Source organism: Falco peregrinus, chromosome 1 (assembly GCF_023634155.1).
Source record: "Falco peregrinus isolate bFalPer1 chromosome 1, bFalPer1.pri, whole genome shotgun sequence".
In the NCBI taxonomy this organism is placed as follows: Eukaryota; Metazoa; Chordata; class Aves; order Falconiformes; family Falconidae; genus Falco; species Falco peregrinus.
Genome location: NC_073721.1, coordinates 94,292,906 through 94,305,652, shown reverse-complemented (window position 1 = coordinate 94,305,652; position 12,747 = coordinate 94,292,906). Strand labels below are relative to the sequence as shown.

General features: G+C 40.8%; 1 protein-coding gene across 15 annotated transcripts in view; it reads left to right on the top strand.

The window, feature by feature from the left end:
• CDC42BPB (CDC42 binding protein kinase beta) overlaps positions 1-12,747 on the top strand; it is a 98,649-nt gene that overhangs the window by 59,745 nt on the left and 26,157 nt on the right. For all 15 annotated transcript variants that reach the window (XR_008745793.1, XM_055795841.1, XM_055795892.1 and 12 more), the window contains exons 10-18: positions 141-307; positions 408-527; positions 2,391-2,524; positions 6,539-6,781; positions 8,422-8,532; positions 8,997-9,241; positions 9,416-9,521; positions 10,082-10,206; positions 11,020-11,125. Coding sequence is in view for 14 of the 15 variants with exons in the window: in XM_055795841.1 (XP_055651816.1) it covers positions 141-307; positions 408-527; positions 2,391-2,524; positions 6,539-6,781; positions 8,422-8,532; positions 8,997-9,241; positions 9,416-9,521; positions 10,082-10,206; positions 11,020-11,125 (1,357 nt within the window). In the remaining variant the exon portion in view is untranslated. The remainder of the gene's footprint in view (positions 1-140; positions 308-407; positions 528-2,390; positions 2,525-6,538; positions 6,782-8,421; positions 8,533-8,996; positions 9,242-9,415; positions 9,522-10,081; positions 10,207-11,019; positions 11,126-12,747) is intronic.

Here is a 12,747-nt window from a genome sequence, read left to right as displayed (position 1 = left end):
AATTGTCTTAACAGTAACAATTACTGCACTAATTGTTTTTGTAACTTTAAGGTGTGTATTTGGTGGAATCCCAGCATGTCACTGCTGTAGACTGCTGTGAGTATTTATTAAAATGTTCCAACTTATGTATTTGTTTTCAGCTCTTTATCTGATAGAGGCACTCTAAAGAGTGCAATGCAGTCTGACACTGTAACCAAAGATACAGATGTGCAGCGTGACTTAAAGAACACTTCACAAATAGAAGGCTATGAAAAGAAAATACGGAAATTAGAGCAAGAAAAGCAGGATTTGAACAGAAAACTGCAAGGTTAGTGGTTTATATTTGTTTGGATTCTTAGTTCTGCTCATTAGGAGGAACTGGGAATGTATTTTATTGAAAACCTTTTCCTTTCTTTTCTGATTTTAAGAATCTACACAGACAATGCAGAACCTCCAAGGTCCAGTGTGTGTTACAGTAAGTACAAGCCGTGATAAAGAGATTAAAAAATTAAATGAAGAAATTGAACGGTTGAAGAACAAATTAACAGGTAAGCCTCTGGCATGGTAATTATAGTAAAGCAATTTATTTTTCTATTCCTAGTAACATTATGTACTGTGCTTTTGCAATAAGTAGAATTAATGTTATTGAGGTGCTAAAAAAACATTTTTTAAAAGTCTTGTTCAGTAGTAAAAGGCATTTTGGTTTTTCCAGCTGAGCACTTTTTCTTCCACTTGCTTGCCCTTATAGCATATACTAGCATGGCAAGTCTAGTATACAATGAATTGTGTGGATGAGTTTAGTTAAATACTTTGTGTGATGTTTGCTTCCCTAAAAATCTCAGGAGATCCTGTTTTCTTACTCCTCCCTTTTGGGAGGAGTGTTGTTTTGGAGGAATTTTGCTTGGAGGCCAGTGTAAGAGACAGTGGGGAGAGAATACTAGCTGCTTTTTAGTAACATAAGGGGATAGGTGGGGGGATGTATAATAATAGTTCACATTTAAATGTTTCTGAGCTCCTGCTCCCTTTATGTTTCTGTCTGGTGATGCATTAATTAGGAAGCACTGAGCATTGCAGAAAAATATTGGCATCTGTCCTGAGAGAAAACTGACTCATCCAGATCACTGAAAATCTGTTGCTTGACAATGCTATTAGTTTATCCATACAAACCTCCTGGGTAGTCGCTGATTTTTAAGTGGGAGTTAGTGATAAACAAAACAGTAGCTGTGAATCCTAATGACTTGGCTGAGAGGTTTATAGGGGACCTATACTACAGCGTAAATGTTCAGATGCTGAGTTGCTGATGCTGACCCCGTCCCCCAAAGTTTGGCAATATACCCCCTTTGTAGGTGCATGCATTGTAAAGATCAGCTCAGCTCTCCTACATAGATTATCCTTCCAAAAAAGCTATTCTTGTTTATTCTGGAGTTAGGTTTGAGTCCAAATAGATTAAGGTATTCCTTTTGCAAATGGTTCAGGTTTATTTGGCTCTTCAGCCAATGGTGTCCTGTTAAATATAAAAACTAGCAGTATGATCTGGCTTAAAAAGAAGTAGTATTGGTTCATGTAGAGTGGGAGGAGGTTCGTGCTGAAGTGAGAAAAGGAATAATACATTAATTGTTACAGCAATGCTTGGGGTCCCTGAATACATAGGCCTAATTTCCTGTTCTGCCACAGACATCAGTGGAATTTGAGTGAGGCAGTTATTCCCTGTGCAAGTTATTTATTTGTTTAAAAGAAGTAGTAATTAAAACCAAACGGAAAATGGTAGCTCGTTTTCTTACCAGGCATAAGACTGAGCAGAGGTATATAAACATGGTTAGTTTGCACTTCAAGGTGATAATTTCAAACCAAATTTGTTTAATTTTCTTTGAGAGTAAAGAGGGAACTACCAAGAGAACATCCTGCCAGGAATATGGGCAGTTGGGTCTCCAGCCTGCCTCGTGCAGGATGGTATTCCATTCAGAGATCGTTAGTTCATATCTACTCTAGGAAATAAATAATCCTTTCCTGTTTTGCTGGATGCACTAATGACTGACTGTAGCCTTGCTTGCCATATAATGAAAACTATTTAGGAGACAAATTGCTAGAACTGGAATTAGAACAACTCAAGTTTATTTTAATGTTTTCAAGGGCTAGAAGTTATATTCCTCAAAAATTAAACAAAGCCCTGTGCTAAGGCTTTTTCACTTAGAGATCACAGTCTTTGGGAGGGTTTCTTTAATCGTCGGAGAAAATTAAAATTATTTGGAGATGTCAGTGCCCCAAAATTACCTTAAACTGTCTAAAATGGTGGGAATAGGGAAGTTGTTGATTTTCCCAGGAAAGTAATACCAGTTTGTTTCAGTAATGTTGCTTGCTTTATTTTGGTGTAAATTTTGGACCAGTTACATTTAGTATGTATTAATCTACAGATATAAGCAAGCTGGAAGGACAGCTTGCGGATGCAGTGGCTTTTCGACAAGAACATGAAGACTCTATACACAAGTTAAAAGGACTAGAAAAACAGTGCAGAGTACTGCGGCAAGAAAAGGAGGACCTTCATAAGGTATTGATCAAAAGCTAGATATATTTAAAAATGGCCATGTAAAGTAGTTATAGAACAGTTCTGTTGTGATTGCACTTTTGGTGTTTTAGATGCTGCTTTTTAAAACAATACTGAATGTTAGTGAACCTGTTGATTTCATTAACACTGTAGTCATTTTCCAAAGTAGCACATTTTCTTTTTTTTGGAAGTTGATAGGCATCTTATGTCATCTTATTTAAGTGTTCTGCTGGAACACCTAAAGAATGGGTTTAGTTTAACTGTTGAATTATTCCTAACTGTTTTAGTAGAGGTGTGAGGGCAATCAAGAGAGGCTTAAGGGCCTCGGGTTGACTGGATCAGGAACACCAGTAGTGTTCTTCTCTATCCTTCCAGTTGCAGGGAATGAGGAGGGAAGAAACAGGAAGAGCCAGCAGATCACTACCTGGCTCCAAGCCTGGTGTCACTGACAGAATGTTAGGTTTTTTGATCACAGGTCAGTTTACGTGACACCAGGCCAGCTGGCAGCAGATGGGGTACACCTGTCTCAAGGGGGAAAAGGATCCTTGCACAAGAGTTAGCGGGGCTCATTGAAAGACCTTTAAACTAGATTTAAGGGGGAAAGGGATAAAACCAGGCTCACTTGAGATAAGCCTGGGGGTGGTATGCCAATGTTTGAGGGATGGTGTGACAGCAAGGTTTTTGGTCTGCCATCTCAGTGGAGGCAAGACATGGACATCCATGCAGAGCAAAGATGCAAAGGGTATTGACGTATTCGAAACTATGAAAGTGCCTGAGTATGGTCACATAGGAATCTGAGCTTCTCAACACGAAAAGGTGGCAGGATCAACAGCCCAACCGAAGTGTATCTACACCAGTGCAAGCAGCACAGGCAACAGACAGGAGGAGCTGCAAGCCATTGTACATCAGGAAAACTGTGATAGAGCTGCCATCACAGAAACATGGTGGGATGACTGACATGACTGGAGTGCTGCAGTGGATAGCTATAAACTCTTCAGAAGGGATAGGCAAGGAGGGAGAGGCAGTGGGGTAGCCCTTTATGTTAGGGAGTGTTTTCACTATCTAGAGCTTGATGGTGGTGATGATAAGGTTGAGTATTTATGGCTAAAAACTGGGGGGAAGGCCAACAAGACAGATACCATGGTGGGAGCCTGTTTTAAGCCACCCAACCAGGATGAAGAGGCAGACGAAATATTCTACAAGGAACTAGGAGAAGTCTCGCAATTGCTACCCTTGTTCTTGTGGGGGACTTCAACTTACCAGGTGCCTCCTGGAAATACGACATAGCCAAGAGGAAACAGTCCAGGATGTTTCTGTAGTGTGTGGAAGACAACTGCCTGGAACAGCTGGCGAGGGAGCCAGTGAGGGAAGGCTCTTGCGGAACCTGTTGCTTGTGAACAGAGGTTAGCAAATGTGACACCATCTGCAGGAAGGAGGATCTGGGGAACTACAGGCTTGTCAGCCTGACCTCGGTGCCAGGGGAGGTTATGGAGCAGATGATCCTGAGTGCCGTCACGCAGCACATACAGGACAGCCAGATGACCGTGCCCAGCCAGCACACGTTTATGAAGGTCAGGTCATGCTTGATTGACCTGATCTCCTGTGACAAGGTGACGCGCTTAGTGGATGAGGGAAAGGCTGTGGATGTTGGTCTATGCAGACCTTGGTAAAGCCTTTGACGCCGTTTCCCACAGCGTTCTGCTGGAGAAAGTGGCTGCTGAGGGCTTGGCTGGGCGCAGGCTGGCTGGGTGAAAAGCTGGCTGGCTGGCCCAGCCCAGAGCGCGGTGGTGCACGGAGTTACATCCCGCTGGCGGCCGGTCACACGTGGTGTTCCCCAGGGCTCAGCGCTGGGGCCAGTCCTGTTTGATTCTTTATCGACGATGCGGCCGAGGGGATCGAGTGCAGCCTCAGTCGGTTTGCAGAGGCCACCGGGCTGGGCAGGGGCGCTGCCCCGCTGGGGGGCATGCGGCTCTGCAGGGGGATGGGGACAGGCTGGATCCATGGGCCAAGGCCAGTTGTAGGAGGTTCCACCCGGCTCCGTGCGGGTCCTGCACGGTCACACCAGCCCCAGGCAGCGCTGCGGGCTGGGGCAGAGGCTGGGAAGCTGCCCGGTGGAAAGGGGCCTCAGGGTGCTGGGTGATGGCTGGACATGAGCCAGCACCGTGCCCAGGTGGCCAAGGCGGCCAACAGCATCCTGGCTTGTGTCAGACACAGTGTGGCCAGCAGGGCCGGGGCAGTGACCGTCCCCCTGCACTCGGCACCGGTGAGGCCGCACCTGGAATCCTGTGTCCAGTTTGGCCCCTCGCCGCAGGAAAGACACGGGGGGGCTGGAGCATGTCCAGGGAAGGGCAACGGGGCTGGTGAAGGGTCTGGAGCACCGGTCTTACGAGGCGCAGCTGAGGGAACTGGCGTTGTTTAGCCTGGAGAAGAGGGGGCTTAGGGGACCTTCTTGCTCTCTGCAGCTGTCTGAAAGGAGGTTGTAGGCAGGTGGGTGTTGGTCTCTTCTCCCAGATAACAAGCGATAGGATGAGATGTGCTGCGGGAGGTTTATACTGGTTATTAGGAAGAGTTACTTCACCAAAAGGGTTGTCAAGCACTGGAACATGCTGCTCCGGGAAGTGGTTGAGTCTCCATCCCTGGAGGTGTGGAAAAGATGTGTAGGGACATGGTTTAGTGGTGGGCTTGGCAGTGGTGGGTTAATGGTTGGACTTGATGATCTTAAAGGTCTTTTCCAACCCAAATGATTCTATGATTATATACACAGGGGTTAAACTCGGATGTATGGCTAGTTATCAGTCCTGTAGTACCAAAAAGCATACATACTCAAGAGTTAATAGAGCTAGGTCACTGCTGCAGCTTGAGTCCACTTACTCTTTGTAATGCCAAAAGGTTCAATTACTGCTTAAGGCTGGATGACTTTTATGTAATTGCTGAGATTATTTACTGTTATGTAAACTACACCTTTGTCCACTGCCTGAAATGTAATAGTATCTTAGTTTAAGTCAGGAAAAGACTTTGCAATACAGTAAATAGGGGTTTACATATACTACATACCACTTTCAAGGATATCAGAACAAGCTACCTGTATTCAAATAGCTAGTTTTAGAAAAGTCTAGCAACCTATTGTTCACGTGGCATTTAGATGGATCCAAACCCAATCCATGGCCCAAAATCTCTGGGGTTTTTCTCTGCTAGAATTTAACAGTCTCTATTCTATGTGTTAACTACTGTTAAGAGTTATTTACCTGAATGTATGAGTAGCAGAGAAGTCAAATATGCTCTTCCTGGTTTGAACACATCCCTTTTGGGAAGTTAATAAATGCTTCTGCAATACTGCTACCAACAGCAGAAATTTTTAGAAGTCTGTTGGCTGGTATACATTTATTCTGTTGTCTAGTTCTGTTCTTTTTCTTATATTTTTTCCTCCTACTCTCAAATGATTTTATGTAGAAAATAAACCTGTATTTTCATCTTGTTAATTTTTGTTAAACTACTTGCTGTAAAGGAAACAACTTTCATACTTTCAATTAAAGTACTGGACCTTCACAGTTTGTTCTAAGGAATCTTCCTCAGTTTTCTGAAGAATTTCTACAAGACTTGCTGCAGCATCTCAGTGCTGGTACAGTGTATTTGGCTGCCCTGAACATGCTGTGTGCTCAAACATTGCTTTAGAAAAGACTACTGTTGTGCCGGTACATGGTGGTAATCTATAGTTATTTAGAAGTGAGGTGGCCTTGTGTGATCAGATTTATAAGAATGATTTCTGGAACACCAAAGGTGCTCTTGGAGCTGCCACACTAGAAGCACAATAAATGCTGTCTTGGTATGTTACTGCAGCTGCTTAGCCAGTAAAAAAAAAAAAGGTGTGTAAATTAAGAATTAGAAGCTATGTGAGGTGATTGAGCTTTCAAGTCATGTTTATTTAGGTCCAGTTCCTCTCTTCTTGGAAGGAATATATGGAATTCAGATCCTTTTTTTTTTTTTTTCTTTTAATGATATTTTTTTAATTTAAAACAGCAACTTGTAGAAGCCTCAGAGAGATTAAAGACACAATCCAAAGAATTGAGGGATGCCCACCAACAAAGAAAGCTAGCTGTGCAGGAGTTCTCTGAGCTCAGTGAGAGGATGGGAGACTTGCGGTCTCAAAAGCAGAAGCTGTCCCGGCAACTTCGCGACAAAGAAGAGGAGGTGGAAGTGAGCATGCAGAAAATTGATGCTATGCGACAGGACATCCGTAAATCGGAGAAGATGAGAAAAGAGGTAGCTTGATAAAATAGCTAACAATAATGTGTTTCACCTGCTGCTTATCCAGTTTCTCATACGTGATTGCATTGAAAAACTGGGACTGTTCATGATAATTTATTTTGTCTTCATCTGTAAGAAATTATCCCAGTAACTCTTCTATATAACTTTGCTACAGTCCACAAAATAGATCTTGAATTTGTTTCTCAATGTTTTACTGATGTATCAGGAAACAAACCAAGTCATCTGTCTTTTTTTGCTGCTGTTGTTTGTGCTCAGGCTGACTTTAATCTGGAGGAAGTTATTCTTGCTATATGCCCAGCTTCTTAGTTCTTGTGTTTTGCTTCTTGTGGACTCTGACTCATAGTCAGCTTGAAACCTAAAAAGCTTAGTGTCTTCATGTGCTTTGGTTGGAGTATTTTGATGACTTCTTCTAACTGAATTTTTCTCTTCAGCTGGAGGGAGGAATAGTGATACAGACTAAATATATGGTTTTCCTTCCTCTGTCGTTAGTCATTGTAGAGCATGTAATATCTTTAAGCAAGTGAATTTCCAATTAGTGTTCTACGTAGTTTATAGTTTTACATAAGATGGAGTGGATAACCAGGAGAGAGCATAAGAAACAACTATTGCGGTTAACCCAGTGTTTTAATCAATGAAAAATCATCAATTTTTATGTATTCTCTGGATGAAATTAAATTCAAGAGTTTTATAAACATTGCTAGAAAACTTTTCAAGGGCAGTCTATGAAAACGTAGTAAGAGGTGGTTTCTCAGACTTCTGTCCATGAAGTGCTAGTTAACTGGGAAAGGCAAAAAGGCTGTGGTACCATATTTGATGCGTAGGGTTGTGACATCTCGTCTCTAGAGCGGAGCGCAGCAGGCGTTCAAGTGTTGTTGCTTATTCAGGTAAATATTTCCATGGAGGGCTTTTACAATCTCCTGTCTTTGTTCTTAACAAATTTCTCTATTCTCCCTTTTCTAACTGCTGTATCAGTCTTCTATTCAGAACATAGTCTGTAAGTTCATCATCTTGGCCCATAATTTTAAATACAATCCTTTTAAAAACAATATTTCCAGTTGAATTTAAATGCAGAAAAACAAATCTTACTCTTCCTGTCAGGTTTTAAAACTGTGCCACTATTGCTTGAATTGCAAAAGTCGCCTTAGTTTCTGAAGTCAATAAATGGATGATGAAGCTTATTTTGTTCCATAATTGCAAGGTAAAATTGTTCAGTGTTTGTATCTGAAGTATCTTGCAATAATTTGTCTCAAAGGTTGGGATTTTTAAACTGCATTAGCAGATAATGAGGCATGGGGCTGACCTGTAAATGTGAGAGACTTTTTCACAACTGCAATGACTTCCTAGCACCATTCCTTCTCTTAGCATTAATAGAAGCTCTGCAGTTATCCCTGCACATACTTGCCTAGTTCATATTGGTACAAAAAGTCATGTAATAATAGTTCTACTGCATGAGATGGATGTCTGGATCACTGAAGGTAAACAAGTTGTTACGATATTGAGATGATTGTTACAGTGGTGTAATGTAAAATAGAAATAAAGGAAAACTTGCTGCTCATCTGTATGGAGGAAGGGAAATGAATGGTACAGATAGCACGGTCTAATGTTGAAATGACTTAAAGTTGCTATTGTTACAGCTGGAAGCCCAACTTGAAGAAGTTGTAGCAGAAGCATCAAAAGAACGCAAGCTTCGTGAGCACAGTGAGGTCTTCTCCAAACAACTGGAAAACGAACTGGAAGCTCTAAAGGTTACATGTTTTGTGACAAATATTTACTTGTGGCACAGGACCTGCAATATTTTTGCTTACTTAACTGTTAATACCTGTGGGAAACTTAAAAACTACGGCATTACTGGAAACCTGGCCTAACCTATTCAGATTTATTTGCTTTTTTTTTGCTTGAAACACTTCACTGCTTCATCAGACACTAATGTCTTGAAAATGTCCAGTTTATGTAAATTCTTAGCAGATACTAAACCAGCATGGTACAAATCTGTTCTGTAACCCATTTGAACCCCTTATTAGCGTCATGTAAGCAGAGCAGTCACTTATGGGGCTTAATGCTTGCAGAGGCAGGTACCTTTTAAATTACTCAGTGTCCAAATAAAAATTTTTCCCAAGTGCCACCGATTGGACAATTCCAATTTTAAATAATATTCCCAAAGTATAAAGATTATAGTCTCTTCCTGATAGTTTCTCTTCTTCTTCTGCAGTTGAAGCAGGGAGGCCGGGCAGCAGGTGCCACACTAGAACATCAGCAGGAGCTTTCCAAAATTAAGTCTGAGCTGGAAAAGAAAATCTTGTTCTATGAAGAGGAGTTGGTTCGACGAGAAGCATCACATGTTTTGGAAGTGAAAAATGTGAAAAAGGAAGTACATGATTCAGAGAGCCATCAACTTGCACTGCAGAAAGAAATCATGATATTAAAGGATAAATTAGAGAAAACAAAGCGAGAGAGGTAAGCTTTTGGGCATGATTCATTAACTAGGGATTTCTGGGTTTTGTGTATTGCATTACATAGGTATCTGTGCGGGTTGGTATTTCACCTTAACTCTGTTGATTCCTTTTTAAAAATCCCAGTCTACACGTTCAAAAATGTTATGGTATAAGTGTTTCTATTTCTTGTCCTTAGGCACAGTGAAATGGAGGAAGCGGTAGGAACAATGAAAGAGAAATATGAGCGTGAAAGATCTATGCTCTTGGAAGATAACAAAAAGCTAACAACAGAAAACGAACGGGTAATTATTTTAGGAAAGACGTTTAAACAAAATAATATTCTTCATTACTTTCTGATGTTGAATTAGTCTACTCGTTGATCAGAACAGGATCTGTGAATGTTCAGGCAGTATCAGAATTTTAAAAATGTCCTTTTCACCATATAAATGTCAGAGATCTGGCTAAATAGTAGCTGCAGCATCTCAGTACTGCTCTTTGTGGGATTGATTCCCACAACTCAGGGCACCACTTTCTGATTTCTTCATGAAGGCTGCACAGAGAGGGAAGCATTTACAAAGACTGTCTGACTTCCTGATGACTTACAGTTGAACCTCATTCCTCTTGATGATCTCTATACCTGCTTTTTCTTTTCCTTTGTTTTGGATTGGTTTGTGTGAACTGGCAATATGGTGTTCTATGCTCAGGAGCTAATCTCCGGTTCCACAAAAAAAGAACCCCTCCCATTTCTTTGGTCTGTGTTAGAACTTCCAGATAGCAGAGTGTGGTCTTATTTGTTCAGATTCTATAGGTGTGTAGACATACACATATTTTAAAAGTCTGAAGCTGACATCTTCTGTTTCAGCTCTGCTCCTTTGTGGACAAATTAACAGCACAGAACAGACAGCTAGAAGATGAGCTCCAAGACCTTGCAGCAAAAAAGGAGTCTGTTGCTCACTGGGAAGCTCAGATCGCAGAAATTATTCAGTGGTATGTGCTCTTTAGAGATCTAGATGGCCACTTTCAACTTCAAATACTGATTAGCTTCCCCCCCCCCACCCCCCCCACCCCCCCCCCCACAGCAAGGCCCTTTTCTTTGTGTCTGGGATCAACAAAAGCATAGTACTTCTGTGTGCTGATTAGCTATTTCTCTTCTGCTTTCTAGTATTGCTGAATAGTACTGACAAGTGAAATTGTCAGTACTGTACAAGTACATTAAATACAAAGAACAGAGTTTTGCTGTCAACTTGCTTCTGTCTCTAAAGCGATCATTAAATCACCCAATTTGAAATATTTCGATAAATTCATTCAGGAAGATAGTCTTGATTTAAAAGGTCCATGTTAACGTATAGAACCTCACTAGCTGTACTAGACAAGCACGTGGACTTAATTCACAGGTCATTTCTTCCCTCTGTTACTTGCTGTTTTAGCAAGCTGTGTGCAAGTATTTTCAGTATGCCAGACAAGAAGGACTTGAAGGTAGCCTTAAAAATTGAGCAAGCAATATGCAGATCATGTTCCAAACAATAACAGTAAATCTCTGCAGAACTCTTGCTGATGGTGGAAGGGAAACTTCAGTTTCCCTAGCAACTGCCACAATCAAGAGAATCAGATAAAAGAAAAACCTAAAGCAGGCAATCTAAGATTTATTCAGTTTTCTGTTGCTGGGAGACTTTTCCCTGCTCTGTCCATTTCTGTTGTGTCCCTAAATCCAGTGCAGGCACTCTGATTTTGGTCGCACAGTATTTGGTGCTATGAGTGATGAAACTGTTAATTAAGGGGTTTTTTGTAACTACACAACAGGGTAAGTGATGAGAAGGATGCTCGTGGCTATCTCCAAGCATTAGCTTCCAAGATGACAGAAGAACTAGAATCATTGAGAAGTTCCAGTCTGGGGTCACGAACACTGGTAAGAAAACAGCAGGCATTCAGGCTGTCCTGGGGATATCTTAAGAAGCTACATTTTTAGTTCCAGCTATATGTTCATAATCAGAATTCTTTTATAATAAATCCTCTGCTTTCCAGTTTTTATCTATTGCTTGTGAGAAATCCATCTAGCTAATCACAGAATGGTTTGGGTTGGAAGGGACCTCAAAAATCATTTAGTTCCAATGACCTGCCATGGGCAGGGACAATCCGATCAGAATTTGATAATTACAGGGATGGTTGTTTCATACTAGTATCTGCCATAACAAACTGCTTTAAACAATACAGAAGAGAGAAGAAATAATAACTTAAACCATTAAAGGGGAGTACAGAAATGTACTTCACCTTGTTAGATGCAAGTGAATAATTTTAATTGCTGTTACAGTGAGATAAAAAAGCAGATTTTCTTTTCTGACCAAGTATTAGCTGGTTGATATTTTTACAAACTAGTGACACACTGAGAGCTTTATTTAGGTAGCTTTATTTAAGTGCAGAACAATGAGACTTTATGCCATAATTTTTACATACAATAGTAACATGAATTCCCCAAAACATCTGCAAAACAAGAGCTCTCACAAAGGAGTATGGTTTTAAAGACAAAAACACTTGTTTTGCCTTGGCAGGTACTAAATACCTGCATCAGGAAAGGGAGAGCCATTTGCAGCAAGTCATGGAAGCCCATGACCCTAGCAATGCCAGTCAGCACAGTCTGCCATGCGAAGAGTCCATCTGCTGCTGGTTTATACGGATAAGAAGTTACTTACTCCTTCCAAACCTACAAATAGGCGAGAATAAGAGAAAGCTATAACTTCCTATGAGCTAACATTTGCCTACATCTTTAAGAGACAATTGTAATCTTGAGTGGTTTTATAGGAAGAAAGATCAGATCAAATGCAGTTGGCATTTGCTTCTTGGCTACTGCCAGAATAAAGAATGCTGTCTGTTCTTTGTATTACAGCTGGTTTTGTAACTTCAGCAGAACCTGATCTAAGGCATTTATTTCTCAACATAAAAAAATGCCTCTTGTTTTCATGACTGTTATTTGCAACTTCATGTGTGAATAGAGAAGCATCCATTAGGGAATATCAAAAATGTAGTCCACACTGAAAAATGACTGGAAAAGCTTGGAATATTAGCTTTTCAGGGGTAGTAGGGTGGAATTGCATGGCGTATGCAGAAGTATAGTGTATGCTACTTAGTAAGTGTAAGAATTACTTAGGCACACATTGTAGGTATCTTGGGTATCTCAAGAACTGGATTATTTAATTTTTTCTGTGATTTTGCCACTCTTTGTATGTTTTATGTAAGTACATTTTACATTAAATACTGACATTTATCTCATGTTTGACAATTCAATATGCCAGTATGCAAGTTTTATACTTTTTTCTAGATTGGACAATGAAAACTAGCCATTTTCAATGGGTTCTCTCAATTTGGCTTCCATACTCAGTAATCCAGCATTTTGGTTTCAAGTTTATTGTATTAGTGGCTTAACGACCATAAAAATTGCTTGTTACTTTGTTTTCGTGTAACAAAGCCTGACTATTGACTGATTTCCATGCAGCAGGTATAGTGCCCATGACTAATTAAAACAGCATTATCTGA